General features: G+C 35.5%; 1 protein-coding gene across 6 annotated transcripts in view; it reads right to left on the bottom strand.

The window, feature by feature from the left end:
• Nucleotides 1-632: 632 nt before the first annotated feature.
• LOC6638521 (transient receptor potential cation channel trpm) overlaps nt 633-15,637 on the bottom strand; it is a 43,992-nt gene continuing 28,987 nt past the window's right edge. For 3 of the 6 annotated variants that reach the window (XM_047009490.1, XM_047009491.1, XM_023177864.2), the window contains 15 exons: nt 13,403-13,459; nt 10,758-10,907; nt 10,528-10,685; nt 10,195-10,385; nt 9,942-10,087; nt 6,677-6,776; nt 6,471-6,592; nt 6,268-6,391; nt 5,540-5,772; nt 4,796-5,158; nt 4,339-4,729; nt 3,851-4,081; nt 3,391-3,528; nt 2,942-3,099; nt 633-2,878 (listed from right to left, as the gene is read on the bottom strand). In XM_047009490.1, the coding sequence (XP_046865446.1) occupies nt 1,832-2,878; nt 2,942-3,099; nt 3,391-3,528; nt 3,851-4,081; nt 4,339-4,729; nt 4,796-5,158; nt 5,540-5,772; nt 6,268-6,391; nt 6,471-6,592; nt 6,677-6,776; nt 9,942-10,087; nt 10,195-10,385; nt 10,528-10,685; nt 10,758-10,907; nt 13,403-13,459 (3,609 nt within the window). In that variant the 3' untranslated portion in view covers nt 633-1,831. Of the gene's footprint in view, nt 2,879-2,941; nt 3,100-3,390; nt 3,529-3,850; nt 4,082-4,338; nt 4,730-4,795; nt 5,159-5,539; nt 5,773-6,231; nt 6,392-6,470; nt 6,593-6,676; nt 6,777-9,941; nt 10,088-10,194; nt 10,386-10,527; nt 10,686-10,757; nt 10,908-11,559; nt 11,599-13,402; nt 13,460-15,637 lie in introns of those variants that run through there. The other 3 variants (XM_047009489.1, XM_047009492.1, XM_047009493.1) reach the window with 3 other exon arrangements.

Raw genomic sequence — 15,637 nt, 5'->3', positions numbered from 1 at the left:
TCCTTGTTGTCAAGAATGACAACAGAGAGAGAGAGAGAACTGAGATAGATCCGAGACGATCAGACGTCTTTGGAACAATTCAACATCTGGATTCTTTGTTCTGGATTCTAATGTTTAATAAATGTATGCAACACTCTAAGCTATGAATGGGTATCTAACTTGACAGTGTGAACTCCAGTAACCCCAGTAATCGTTCTCAAAACATTTGACTACTCCCTTTTTATGGCTTTCATTTTGCTGGTACTTGCATTTTCCCAAAGTAGTAATAAGTCCAGACTTGGAAGTTTCACTTGCTCGTAGGAGATTCAACTTCTTGCAAGATCCATATCAGAAGTTTTCTCCACAGAAAAGCAATATCAAAGATCTAAATCATCAGTTTGAACAGTTTTCTCTACTATCTACTATTTACTCATTTCGATCAATGAAATGAACATTTTTAAATTTTGTTGTGATATTTTTAGAAAATTATTATGGCCAAGTTTAGATTTGCTTTAAAAATATAGATTCCATCCATATAATCCTACAAAATTTCTAATCGTTTAAATTTTTTCACATTTTAAACACAAAAAACATTAAAAAACATTAGAACATTCAAATAGATTTTGTTTTGTAAATAAAAACATTTTGCCTTTTGGTTTTATTTTTAATAAATAGAATTACATTAAATTTCTCTTAAAATCAATAAGTACACGATCATATAAATCCTCTAATTAAAATGCAATTGTATTATTTAATATATTTTTTTTTTTTTTTGGGTTGTAACATTAATAAAAACACAGTTTTGTAAACGAAATTCGGTGCTGAATTAGCCACCAAACATGAACAATTTTTCCTCTGATTCTACTTATATACCTTATGTACACAGACATCGAAAAATCCTACATATATATATAGATTATATGTATATATAGTAAGCAAATAGCCTAGATTAGCTAGGCATAGCTTATACATAGTATATACATACATACATAAGTACTAAATGCTAACTAATCCTTGCTTAATAGTTTTCTCTTCTTCTTGTGGTTGTTGTACATGCAATAGATAAATAATTAATTAAGTAAAATGGACTAACTAGATAGCTTGATTTACACATTGATAGAGGCAGACACAATTAGTTAAGCTGACATCTTATATAGTGGTTATGTGTATATATATATAAATATATGTATGTGTATATGTATATATAGTGTATGTAGATCTTAGAACTAGGCAAATAAGTACATTTAGGTATTAACATTTACGGGTGGTTCGTGTGGCAAGTGTAAATATGCATTTTTGTTTAGTTGTTTCATTTCTAACATTATATATATATGTAGATATAGAAGATCGATTGAGTTAAAGAAAGATATGTGTGAAAATTGCAGACAGACTTAGAGACTAAAGATTGTGTAAATATATATTTATATATTTTTTAGTTATAAGATTATGTGTAAGAGAAGATTTTCTTGGTGCTGATAATTTGAAAGATTAATGCTTTTTAGTGTATTTGAGTGCTGAGTTGATTTCGTTAGTGTTTTTGTTTTGTTTTGTATATAATAATAACAACAATAAAGATGATTTCTAAATAATAATAAAAAACCGTCGTATAAAAATACAGAGAATTATCATTTTCCTTCTTTCTGTTTTGTTTTTTATGTATTGTCCAAATTATCATTATTATTATTATTAACATTTATAAGTAACTTGCATGGATTTATCTTTGATATGGGGCGGTCCATTTTTGACCCATTTTTTTGACTAGTAGGTAATTCATTTGAGCACAATATGGGACACCACAATCATTGTAAGATGGAACACTTATAAGTCTCTGGCCCTAAACACCTACATAATCTTAGCACATTGTCTCATTATAGGGCGGATCTTTCTCCGATTCGGTGCTACTCTTGATATTCGACGACAATTTGGCTATTTCGTCTTGCACTAAATGTGTGCTTATCTGTGGTATGGTTAAATTGGATGATGATGCCGCCGATAGGGTTAGCGAATGAGGATCCCCATCGCGGGATTCCTCTGTGCTGGAGCTGCTCTCTTTGAGGACATTCATGCCAAGTTGTGGTTTTAGCTGCATGGAAATCAGTTTGGCCCCAACCTGGGCAGCAGCCTCCCGCGAGTCAGGTGGATTGACATCAACGGCAGCGGCTGCACTTAAAGCTGAGCCACCACTACCAGTTGGCTGCGGCTTGCCCTGGTCCATGCTAAACTGTTTCTTCAGCTGCATCGGGCGGATTGGCAATGCTGGCGCTGCCTGCATCGCTACTGGCGCCGCGCTTAGATCCAATGAACTGGAACTCTCGTCACGCAAACGTTTACCATCGGCCGCGCCAACGGATGCCGTTCGCTTGGGCTGGTAACGCGCTGTGGCAGCGCCAACGCCAATGCCAATCCCCGTTGCCGAATGTGTATCACCAGCATCGAGTGATGGCTCCGCTGTCAACGAGGGCGTATCCACATTATAGGACCCGGTTAGCGAGGTATTCGTCTCATTGGAACTCTGCTTAATGAAACGATACGGATGTGCCGAATAATCCGTATCGGTACTGGAATTCTTTTGTAAACTTTCACTGGACTTTTTAAACAAACGTCCAGTGCTTTCGTATGGAGGATTTAGAAAATCACTTGTAGCCCTTGTGGGTACCAATGGCGATTGATAGGATTGCTGTTCCATCGATGAGTTACGTTGCCAGGGGCGTTCATTTTTCAATTGAAAACCACTGGCAACCACAACCATGGCACTGCTGCTTCCCGCTCCACTGGTATCGCTGCTATCGCCTGCTCCTCCTAGAGGACCTCCTTCGGCCGTTGGTTTTGAAGGCGACAGCTCGATAGCAGTCTCGCGTCGCAGCGGATACCGATGGCTGTAATCCACAGAGACTCCAATCTGAAAGGGAGAACCACATAATTGGTTAATACTTTTACACGAATTTAATTTCGTATGGATTACCTCAAAAGGCTGTGCTGAGGCATCAATTGAGCCACGTGCCTCGAATAGACCCTCCAGTATCCTATAGTCATTCTCCTCGCACTCTTTCAAATGTTTCTTCTCCTGCAATGCGGCAGCTTCTGCACGTGACATTTCCGTTTTGGGACGATCCAAAGAAGCTATGAGAAAAATCGACATATTTTAAGTAAATCTTAGATCATCTATTGATGGGAGGATCAAGAAATATATATATTATATATCATATAGAAAGTAAATAGAATAAGCAGCCGCAGCGATATTTTTTTCTGTAAGGGCAGCACAAGCAGGCAGGCAGGCAGGCAGTAGGCAGAAGGCTTATATGGAAGCTGGAAAGGACTGCATCTGGAGGATTAACTGGGCCTAGTTGGATTTTGTGGAATTGGTCGCTATGTCGTATCGTCTTTCGTTTTTCTGATGCACGCCCAGCTTACCTTTATTACTTTGCAGTGAGACCGTTGGCGAGGCAATCATATGGCAAACGCTCTCCAGCTCATCCGTTATCGATGTGTACTCGCTATGCAGTTTCAGCAATATATTTCTTGAGGGTTTCGCATGCAATACTGATTTACCTAGAGAGTATGGAGTTTCGAAGGTTTTTTTAAGAGAGAGGTGAATTCGGTTAGGTTAGCGGTGGTAAGAGATGACAATTCTGTATTAGGAATGTGTCGTGGATGAATTGTGGTTATTAGTGGCAAATAATTTAGTTGGCCAATTTGATAGCAAAAGCCTTGGATTAGTGGCCATAATTTAGAGCTTTTGAATTGGTTTTGTTTTCATTTGGTTGGTTGGTATAAAGAAAGGTATGAGTCAGTGTGAGTGGGTGTGTGTGTGTTTCTAGTAGATAGTTTCGGCTTTGTTTTTTGGTTTTTGGATCACATTTTCCATACATACCCTGATGTGCTGCTGCTGCTGCTGCTGCGGCTGCTGCGGCTACTACAACTGGTATATCCTTATCACTATCAGGCTCCGATTGTGTGAGACTCAACTGACGACGTGAAAGACTTGTCAACTGATTGAGGCTTATGTGCGAGCGATTTATATCCGCTCCAGTTAGCGAGTAAGTCTCCGAATTGCGACGACATAGCGAGACAGTGCGCTGACGCAAAGCCCGATGTCTGGCAGCTGTATGAGGCGATGAGGAGAACGATGAGAAGGACAATTTTTTGGTTTTTTGTTTTTGATTTTAACGCGTTTACAAACACAAACAGAAAGCGTGATAGAACAATAGTACAAAAACAAAACAAAAACAAGCAGAAGTAAAGGTAGAAGAAGAACAACAGAAAACAGAGAACAAAAGAGACAGAGAACCGAGTAAAATCAACCAAATTTTAAAGCATTTTTTGTTTTTTTCTAGTTTTAGTTGTCGTCTAGGAAATTACCCTCAAAGTTGATGTCCGGTGCCGCATCATCGGAATTGTCGCCACCGCCACCGACAAGTGTTTGATCATCATCATTGTTGCCCAGCGGTGTTAAAGTATCTTTGCTCTCCGTACTGGCTTCCGTATCCTGACGCACTGTTACATACGGTGTACGTTTCACTGTCTCACATGTGGACGGACGTTGAGATAGTGGCAAATAGATATCAGAATCCGCTTCAGAAATCATTGATGCCTTGCGAACTACTTGTTCGTTGAGTGCTTCACGCGATTTCACCACCTCATCGGGCTCTTCGGGCAGGGGGACAACCTCAAAATGTGTGCCCTCATCCAAGATATAGGCATCTGGACGAACTTCGGTTAGCGAACGATTGAAACGACGACGATTGTTGACCTAAGGATACATTCTCAACATCAAGTTAAATGAACAAAATATGTTGAAGGAGCTGCTAAAACGCACCTGAAGCGAATTTAAATTGAGTGCAGCACTTAGACCAAGTGCCAAGTTGCCTCCACCGCCATTACCACCACCACCACCACCAGCACCGCCGCTGCCACCGCCACCGCCGCCACTGCCAGGGCCAGGGAGTAAAGGTCCTCCAAGTAATCCTCCTACTGGCACACCTAAATTTCCACCACCACCTTCATTGTCTGACATTGAAATGGTGCGCACGCGATGCATTTCAACTGGAATGTTCATCACAGAGCCCCGCAAATCGTCCGTGCCAGCGATATGTGTGGACATGAAACGATGTATGACCGCCAGATGAGACAGTATCTGTTCGGATGATTCTTCCATTTTGCGCAAACGGAACTCAATGTTCTGCAAATAGAAAGGAATGAGAAACGAAAAAGGACGTGAGAGTGTGTGCTAGATGAGTAATGGCAATCAGACAACGTTTAGTAAATATGAGTGCACGAAAAGAAAGAAAAGAAAATGCAAGGAAAATGTGAAGAAATTTTATTGCTTTTCTTCTTTTTCGCAGCTATTAGTGTGTGTTTGGGGAGAGACGATGACGTGCAGCGGACCAGTGCAGCGTTCATGAGTGACCAATTTTCGAATTTCCCATTTCCGGCAATCTTCTGCTGTCCATATGGGACCCGCATCAAACGACAAACAAAACATACAAAAGCAAAGGAGCGGGAGGCGGGAGTGGGAAGGAAAATTTGCATAGTACACACACACACACACATAGACACACACCTGTACGGTAGCTGTTTGTATATTCTCCTTTTGATTGATATCCTCGATTTTCTGTGACATGGTCTCGACACGCTCCGTTGTGTTTTTCACTCGCTCATCGGTTGACTGATTCAAAATGATTTCCTGCTCATGGAAAAAGCCTTCGACGCATTCCTCCTCAAAGTCGTATAAGCGTTCCAAGTCATCCTTTTCAAGAAATAGCTTGAGACCATTGTCACGTTGAACCTCCAATCCTATATAATAATTCAATTCAATTCCATTGGGGAAAGAAAAAAAAGTAGCATGAGTTTTAGTTAAGTAGGAAAATCAGTGGTTAAGAACAATAACAACAATAAAAGCAACAACAACAAACAATCAAGGAGCAAGGATAACAATTTACAATAGAATTTCAAATGTACAAAAGGAAAAGCATAACCAGATTATTTATTTGTTGTTGCGTTTATTGTTGTTGTTATTATTGTATGACAATATGACAAAATTTGATTTTCATTTCATAAAAAACACACACACACACACGGACACGCGCGGAAGGGCAGAGGCAAGAGGCAAGCATTAAAGGAATAAAGTTAAAAATATATACGATATATATATATATATCGCATGAGGAGGAAAGACAGAAAGAAAGAAAGACATTGTGTTAGTTCTGTTCCAAAAGTTGAATGAGAGACGCTCGCATTTGATTAGAAACTCACAGGGAACAAAGCTAAACTTGCTCATGCCGGGCTCACCTTTCGCTTTGCGTACACAATACTTGAGCAAGGAATAGAAATGACAGAAGGCAATGAAAGGTGGCGGCAATACGGGTTTCTGTTGATATTCCATCACCACAGTGAAACGTTGAAACATCCAAACCTGTCAACGAAACAAAAGGACAAGTTTATATGCGTTACTTTAAAATACTTTTCATTAAAGACAAAACCAAGCAACTCACCTGATGTGACACCGAGTTGACTTCGTTAAATATATTATTGAAGACAGCAATGAGGAGATTAATTAACAATATATTGGCAATCAGCAGATACATGGACATCGTTATCGGTGTAACCCAACGACCTGTAAGAACAAAAATTCGATTAGTCAAGTGAGACACAGACAGAGCAGACAGAAAACATGAAAACGAAAGGAAGCAAGACTTACCCGTAACGCAGGCCCCTTGTTTTGGATCCTCGCCACAGGGTGGATCGATATCATCGGCAAATACCTCACCATACAACATGAAATAGGGCTGGTAAGTGACCTATATATATGTGTGTTTGTCGATGTGTGTGTGTGGGTGGTTGTGGAAGTTAAAGGCAAAACGATAAATTAAAAATCACCATCAAAATTGGCAACTGCTGTGAGGCAGCAAAACACATCACATCAACAGCAAGACGAAATGGCCAAAGCTTAATTCAATTTTGGCCATTTCACATATTGGCAAGGGCGGGACAACACACACATTTATCTATATAAAAAGTTATATATATTTTGTTTTTTTCTTTAGACATTGAAAATACAGTTGAAATAATGGTATATGTATGGCATGTATGTATGTATGTTTGTGTGTTGTGTGGGTGTGTGGGTGTGTGTAAGTGTTTGTTTGTTACCAGCATGCTGCCCATCATTAAAAGTTTCTTTCTCATTTGCATATTATATATGCAGACACACAATCGACTAATTGAATTGGGCTATACGTAATGAATTTCCACTTGCCCCCCCATTGCAACTCTATTATTTTTTAATTGAAAATTTTTACTCTATGCAACACACAGTTTTGTATAATGATGTGTAGTCAACTAAGATCCAATGAAGCGATTGTTTTTTTTTTCTTTGCATGCCAAAAACTATGATGCAAAACCAAAGAGAACTGGCGATAGTGGCGAATCTAGTGAAAATGTAGAAAATTAGCCTAAAGTATGCAATAATCAGTTAAAAATTCTAGTTTTCAAACAAAAAAAGAGAATTCATTTAAAGGAACTGCCAATTAATAAAGATTTTAGCTACAGGGCATTCAATAAAATTATATAAAGCACTTTTTAACATTGTATTGCATACTTTAGGGGCAAACGCCTCTACTTTCACATGCCCAGATCCGCCTTTGATCGTAAAATATGAAAATAAATATGTATTTAAACTTAAAACCAGGGAAACTGAGTACACACATTTACTTACAATTGAAAATGCAATATAAATCATGCAATAGACATTAAGACACTCGATTTCATGTTGGAAAATTAAGATGAAAATGTATTTGAAATAAGAATAAAATCTCTTAGAAGTTGGTTGGGGGCTTAAGCGAGCAGGAAACGTAGAAACCACAAGAGTAGAGAGACAGAGCAAGACACGGAGAGATAGAGAATTAGAGACAGAGCAGAAACAACAACGATTGGGTTTAACACTTCAGGTGTGCAAGTCAACAAGTTGGCTTAAAGTCCAAGCTCATTGTTTGAAATGAATCATTTGTGGTATTTGCAAAGTTAAAATACAAAAAAAAAAAAATAGTTCATCTACTGTGTCAATACAATAATTACATGTCATTACATTTAATCACGTAGTTAATGTGGGAATACAGCGGGGGAGAAAAGTTGCTTTACACTGCGCGAAACGAACACAATGAAATGGAAGGCAACTCTAACCAAACTCCAATGAGTACACTATATAAGAATCAAGTCTGAACTAATCTGGTAAATATTTTTTGAAAGTTATTAGAAAACAAATCAAGATTTTATACTTCAAAAATTTTAGATAAGTCCATTCATGACTCTTTGAATGGTAAAACAAACCATAGTTTTTCATATTTAGTCTTTGTTGTACTTTAAACTACTAAGAATTGCAAGTAAGTAGAATAATTTAGATGGAACTGTAAACTAATGAATACAAAGCACATTCTTCCCCTTCGTAAAGCTTATGAGTCAACCGAGTAAGGAAGTGTTCCCTCCTGATGGGTTCCACATGATCCGCATGAGAATTCAAATCAAATCATTGACTTGCACACAATAGTGGGAATTAAAAGGAGCAGAAGTTATAAAGAGATAAAGATAAAGAAATGTGCCATACTGTGGGAGAGGGGTGGCTTGAAAGATAAATGTGGGGGAAGGGGGGTCTCAACAGCGGGGAATTTGAAAACAATAAGCAAAAAAAAATACACAACTAAAACCGGGTAAGAAAAGGGCAAACTCAATAAAAACACAGCTCACACATCGATCATTATTTTTGGAGGGATTTATACACAGAACAACAACAACAACTATATAGAGATAGACAGACTTAGAGAGAGAGAGAGAGAGAGAGAGAGAGAAAGAGAGATAGCAGAGGATAGGATCGATTTTTGTTCACAGTCTAAAACATTTCGTTATTCTCTCTGTCTAAAATAGCAAACCAATTTTTTTTTGTTTCTTTTCTTTTGTTGTTGTTGTTTGAATTTTGTTTTTACGTTTGTTAAATTTCCGCCCATTGCTGTTGCTGCCAATGTTGCTGGTGTTGGTGTTGCAGATGTTGGTGTTGCAGATGTTGTTGTTGTTGTTGTGGTTGTTGTTGCCGGTGTTGTTGTTGTAGTTGTTGTTGTAGTTGGTACTGCCATTGGATGGACACGATGATAGCCGCCAGCAGCATATGAACCGCCACCTCCACGCACATTATGCGAACGACTATTATGACCCAGTGCACCCAAAAATCCAGGTGTATTTATGGAGCCAGCAATAACCTGTCGCATTTTCGCATTTAGTTTCAATTGATTGTTGTTTGGTTGTTTTTTTCGATTTTATTTTTATATATATATTTGGTTTGAATAGAAACGAAAGCCAAGACGATGGAGGAGTGAAGTGAAATGAAATTCGAATTCGAGGTGAATGACAAAACATAAAACAAATAAAAGCAACAAAAGGAAAAATACAAATACAATAAAGTGAAGACAATGGGATAAAAAAATTTGCAATTAGTAAATGAAATTTTTATTTTATTATTTTTGATGTTCTTTTCGACCAATATCTACTTAAGTAAGAATTAAGAGAGCGAGCGATATACAGAGAGAGAGAGAGAGAGAGTGTAAAAAAATTGGGAAAACGTTCCAGCTGTCTCTGAGCAGCTACTACTGAGAGAATTGATGCGTTTTCTTAAGTTAAGTAAATGCATGTACTCTGCTTCATTAATACGAATTTATTTTTGCTGCAAATTTATATTCAAATTTTAGTTTTATTTTCAATGTAGCACACACACACACACACACGCACACATACAGAGAGACATTCACATATTGAGACATTCAAACATAGATCCATACAATATATTGAGAGAGTATTATATACACAATCAGAAGTCGATTTTCCTTTTCCCCCCTTCCAACTCATGTGGATAGAGTTTTCTTTTTGTTTCCCCTTAATATTTAGGTTTGTTTCTTTTGTTTTTTTTGCCAATATTTGCTTACCTCTCTAATTAGCCGCCAAGTTGGCTCATTATTTGGATACAGAATGGCTTGACGACTGACGCCAAAACTCATCAAGACAACGGCCAGCAGGACGACAAAGTAAATCATATTCTTAACCATTTTACCCATCATGGTGACCAAAGGACCTGAAAATAACAAGAACAACAAAAACAACAACCACAAAAACCATCAATCAATCAATCAATCAATGCCCTCCCCTTTCTCAGTTAGTTAGTTAGTTGGTAACACTTACCCAAATATTTATTGACACCCAAAATATTAAGTATACGTAAATACCAATAGATGCTATCCACACAGTAAATGACACGACCAATATCCATGGTACTGGGACGAAAACGAAACGCCAGGCCAATGAGAAAGAGTATAATGGCTGCCCCATCGCAGGGATTCCACATGTTCCAGGCCCAAACTGAGAATTTATGACTACCCAAAAATGATGATGATGAAGGAGAAGGCCAAAAAGAAAAGGTTCATTTGTAATCATTAAGTTAAGTGAACTGTGTGTGTGTGTGTGTGTGTGTGTGTGTGTGTGTGTTTGGGGCGTTGCATATTTAGCATTACTCACGTAATGGCCACTGGCTCAGAGGATATAATTTCGCGAACCTTCTCGAAACCCAATGTTGTTATATACGCTATCGAATACCATTCCTGCCAACGTGGTGCTGGTCCCATTTTAACCAGCACCGTGAATGAAAACATTATCAAAAAGAACATGTACGCAATCTAAAATAAAAAACAAATAAACATTCTAATTAAAAAGTTTATTGATAGATTTTGTTTTATTATCGCACTTACCGAATCGGCCCAGAATTTTGTTATGGGTGCCGTATAAAATTCATGAAATTTTTTCTTTAAACGCAGCGGTTGATGTTGTTTTATTTCACTATATTCAGCCATGTGAAATATATCACGAAATTGCGAGGGATCCGAATCGGTTAATGATACCTGATTTAAGCAAAATAAACCATTAAATATATCTTAATGTTTACTAACATTTCATTTATCTATTATTTATTCATTTCTCTATATATATATAATACATAATCAGTATCTAAATGTGCAATTGAAACAAAACACATTCAATTGAGAGATAGAGAGAGAGAGAGAGTACAAAAAAAAACCGAGCAAGAGCCAGTGTGATTTATAAAAAGGGGAAAGCTAATAGCTAGGCGGCTAATTAAAATGAATTTGATTTGTGATTAAGTTTATTTTTCTAATTCCATTAAAGGAGCTGAATTTGATAACTCTAAGTAAGTATATAAGCTGGCCATTGAAATGTATATATAGTATATATATATATATAAAATTATCTGTATTTATCTGTACACAACATGCAAGAAAGCAATGTAAAACGAAAGCCAAAAAGAAAAACTAAATGAAAAAGCTAATGCAAAAACATTTTCAGCTGCAAATAACCAATAGAGGGGCAAAAAAAACAGAACTACTTTAAAATTTCTAAACGTGTTTTTTTAGGGGTTTTATGTGAAAAGAATATAAAAATGTATAAATAAATCTATTAATTAGAGAATTACAGTGACAGAGAGACAGAGTGAGAGAGTGAGCGAGAGAAAACAAAATTTGTTGGACATTAACTAACTTTGGAGGGTGGCTCTTCCGCTCCAGCAGTGAGATTAACCTGTAAAATTGGATACAAACACATGGATACTAAAAAAGACAAACTCTTTTCAAAATGGCAAGTGACGGGGAGGGATATAAATCAAAGAACAAGTACAGACACCACTTATACATATATATACATATGCAGGTTGCCATCCACTGAATTGAAATGCAATCGAAAAGTACTAAAAAAAATCAATTCAAAAGTCGTAATCGGCTTGGTGAACTCGGACATTTAATGGCATTTCGTTACAATTATTGAACCTTAATAGCATTCGAGTATTGAAATAAAAAATCCTTTTATTTTAATAGACAGGGAATTTCCATGGGGAAATCAAGAAAAAAGTAATGCTCCACTCACAAGGAGGGCTTGAAAAGACAAGGGAGAGATTATCCACGAACCACGAACTTTTTTACCCTTATAAAAAATATGAAACTATTTTGATATGTAACCTGAATGCTTTGATAAAAAAAAGGAAAGAAGTTTTCCTTTTCGTTATCCAAAATAAATAAAAAAAATATCAAAGAAGCCAAGTTAATTTGCACAGACGGACGGACGGACAGACGGAAACGGCTTTATCGACTCAGCTTCTCATGCTGATCAAGAGTATATATACTTTATGGGGTCGGAAACGTCTCTTTCTGTGCGTTACAAACATCTGACCAATTTTATAATACCTTCTGCAAGGGTATACAAAAATTCAATATTCACCTCCTGTCCCGAATTTTCCTTACACAACTCTTGCACTTTCAAAAACTACAACAAAGTGGGCATTATTTGAAGAAATATGATTTTTGGGTCTAAGAATAAATTAATTGTCTTCCATATTAATTTACAAAATTTATCTTATTATTTGCCTCTTTTTAAGTTTTATTAAGTTTTATAATTTGTTCAAAACTCTTTTAAATTCATACAAAATCCAATGTGATCCGACGGACTTTGACCTATATAATCTATTACTACAAACTTCAAATTTGTATAATCAAAATATATAAATAAATCTTTAAGCTTTTAGTTCTATAAAATCTAATCTGTAAAGTTATTTTAAGGGGATATTCTTGATTGGACTCCTGTTTTTTGAAAACGTAAAGTGTTGTAGGAATTTTAACACTTACTTTAAAAAGAAAATTTCTCTTTCAAGAATAAATAAATCAAATCAAAAAAAGGATTTATTAAAATTATTATAAACTTTGATTAAAGTAATAGAAGTCTATTTTATATAAGATGTAATTAATAATTTTTTTTGATATTTCAAATTTTGGTCAGGATTGACGTCATTTATATATTTATTCATGTGTAAGTACGATTGGTTTAAAAAATGAGTTTATATATTTGAAGTTTGTATTATGTTTATATAAGAAACTATCTTTAAATTTACTAATACGGATTCCTTATTCCGTTTGACAATTTTTTTTTACAACTAACGAAAAAAGCTGCTTATTTTAATAATGTCCTTGTCGGCAACTAATGACTTTGTTGCTTTTCAATTCGTGGTATTCTGTATATATATATATAGAGTAAGCTCTTTTGGTGTTTAACATATGTTTTAGCATATGTTTACTACGGGGAAAAGGGGGGGACATATGCGTTAACGCATGTCATACAATGTTTTTTTTTGAATAAGAACTAAGTATAATTAACTAAAATGATTAGTCTGTTTAAGTGTTTATCGTTTTAGTAGTAAGTGTTATTATCTAATTGCAAGTGTAATTGATGTTGTTGATGTTGTTGTAATAGTTTATTCTTGTTGTTCTTTGTGTGTGTGTTTTTGTTTTTTTCTCTAGGTATTTTTGCTGTGTGGAATGTTGAAGATTTTACTCACTTTGCCATTTTCATGAACTTTTGTATCGCGCACTGAATATGTATCCGCCAATAGAGCCTGCAACAGTTTTGGTTTTGTTTTTGTTTTTGTATTTTTTTTTTAGAGATTTTTTTTTCGAATGGTTTTGCATTTATCAAATCAATAATAAAAAAAATAAATAAAATACAAATAGATAAATTAAAGCGAAACAAATTTCATTTAATATTCGATATATGTACTATAAATTGTTTCTAGATGAAATTCAAACAAATCAAATGACTTGAGGAATGAAAATTGTGATGGAAATTGTTTTATTTCTTTGTATGTATGTATGTGTGTACATATATGAGTGTTACCATAAATGAATCAATATATACCAATACTGTTTAGATATATGTATGTATGTATGTATATGTGTGTTTATAGTACAGATGCATTCCACAAGGATGCACAAATGATACTTTCTCTAACTACACCATTAAAAGAAAAATAGTTTAGTTACAATCAAATGAAAAATTGTATACAAATTAAAAAAGTTCAACTTAAGCAAATTATTTCAGAAATATAGCTGCTTTTTAACCAAAGGCTGTGAAAAGTTCCTAACATTATTTTGCTCAAAATACCATATCATCTACATAGTTCCTGGCTTATTCTTAAAAAGATACCGACATTTTTTTGCAAAATCTTCATCATTTCAATTTTAGTAATTAGTCAGTAGTTAGTTGAATGTCTTAGTGCCCTATATAATAAGTAGAGGCATAGTTTCTTTTAACATATTAGAAAATCTAAGCAGATTCAAAGTAAGCAATCTTTTGGCAAGTATTTAATACATTTTCTTTTAAATAAAATAAAATTTTACTTAACTTATTTAGGATAACTATACAACTTTTACTGTTACTAGTACGAACAGAATTATTGCTACTCAGCAGATGGCCAATTTGGGAAAGTTAAAGTATCAATGTGCCCCTTAAAGTATACTATAGGCAGTGGACAAATAGACAAATAGAGTATTTTGGAAATGTCCTGATGGTTTTCGATGCTAACAATCTTAATCAAATATTTATTTCTCGACATACATATAAATATCATATCATAAATTCTATATTTTTTGAAAACAATAAATTCTTTGGAAGACTTTTGATTTCTTTCACATTCCTGGATCGAAAAGAATCAAAATCATATTCACCCAATTTGGTTTGATCATTTTGCGCTCTTTCGAAGATAATGTCATTATATATCCCTTAATGAAACGTTGGTTCCAATAACCAAAAAGCTATCTGAAGCGAAAACTTTTTTCTTTTATAGCAAAAACATTCGCCATAGACATAATAACTTGGATAAAAACTTCCCAATGAAACTCCTAGAACTCCTAGAGTCTTCTTCTGACTAATTTTTGGCTTAAGTCTTTTGTGCGACCTAAAATTGAGCAGACCAACCCAAATTACCATACGACCTTCTTGTTTAAGAGTAGCAATGGCCTATTGACTAATATATTCTTAGCCAATTACCTAATCTTGTTCTAACACATATTGTCATGCAGTTTATGGTATTAGTCCTCAGTCTACATTTTGGTTAGTTATCTATTAAACAGCTCTCGTTGCTGCAATATGGTTCCTTCTCGATTTAAATTATAAATTAGGCTATTTAAATCTAAAGAATAGAAGCTGCTTTAAAAAGATACTACAACACCCAACCACCCACCTACCACATTGGTTAGAGAAATTTAATTCGATTTCCTGATTAAAAGATTTTCCCTAAATGAAAGGATATGAACATATTAGACGATGGAGAGAGGGAGTGAGTGAGTGATAGAGAGAGAAAGAGAGAGGACTTTGTGGGTTTGTGTGTAAGTGAAAAACAATATTTGCTTAAGTGCAGAGCTTTGCCCATCGTTCTTCTCCCCCCTTTTACGTTCTGTGAGTGTAAACAGCTTGACACACGTAGAATATATGTAGTTCTATACGCATACACACACAGAGAGAAATGTAAGAGTAACTAACTAAGTGAATGGCTGTGTGCACGTTTATTACTTAATTGAAGTTTAAATATAGCTTTAAGCCATACACAATGATGGCCACATGTCCACCACAAAAAGGATTTTTCCTAATGGCATTTGGCACTCAATTTTCTCAGCCATCAAAGACAGAGAAAAGGGAAAGGCTAAAAACGTAACTTACATCTGTTGAATTGGCAAGACTTTTATATGATGGCGAGCTATTTTCTATTTGTATTAGTTTGCACTTAAGACAGACAGAG

This window comes from Drosophila willistoni (assembly GCF_018902025.1).
Source record: "Drosophila willistoni isolate 14030-0811.24 chromosome 2L unlocalized genomic scaffold, UCI_dwil_1.1 Seg139, whole genome shotgun sequence".
NCBI classification, from domain to species: domain Eukaryota; kingdom Metazoa; phylum Arthropoda; class Insecta; order Diptera; family Drosophilidae; genus Drosophila; species Drosophila willistoni.
This window is presented reverse-complemented; position numbering and strand designations above follow the sequence as displayed.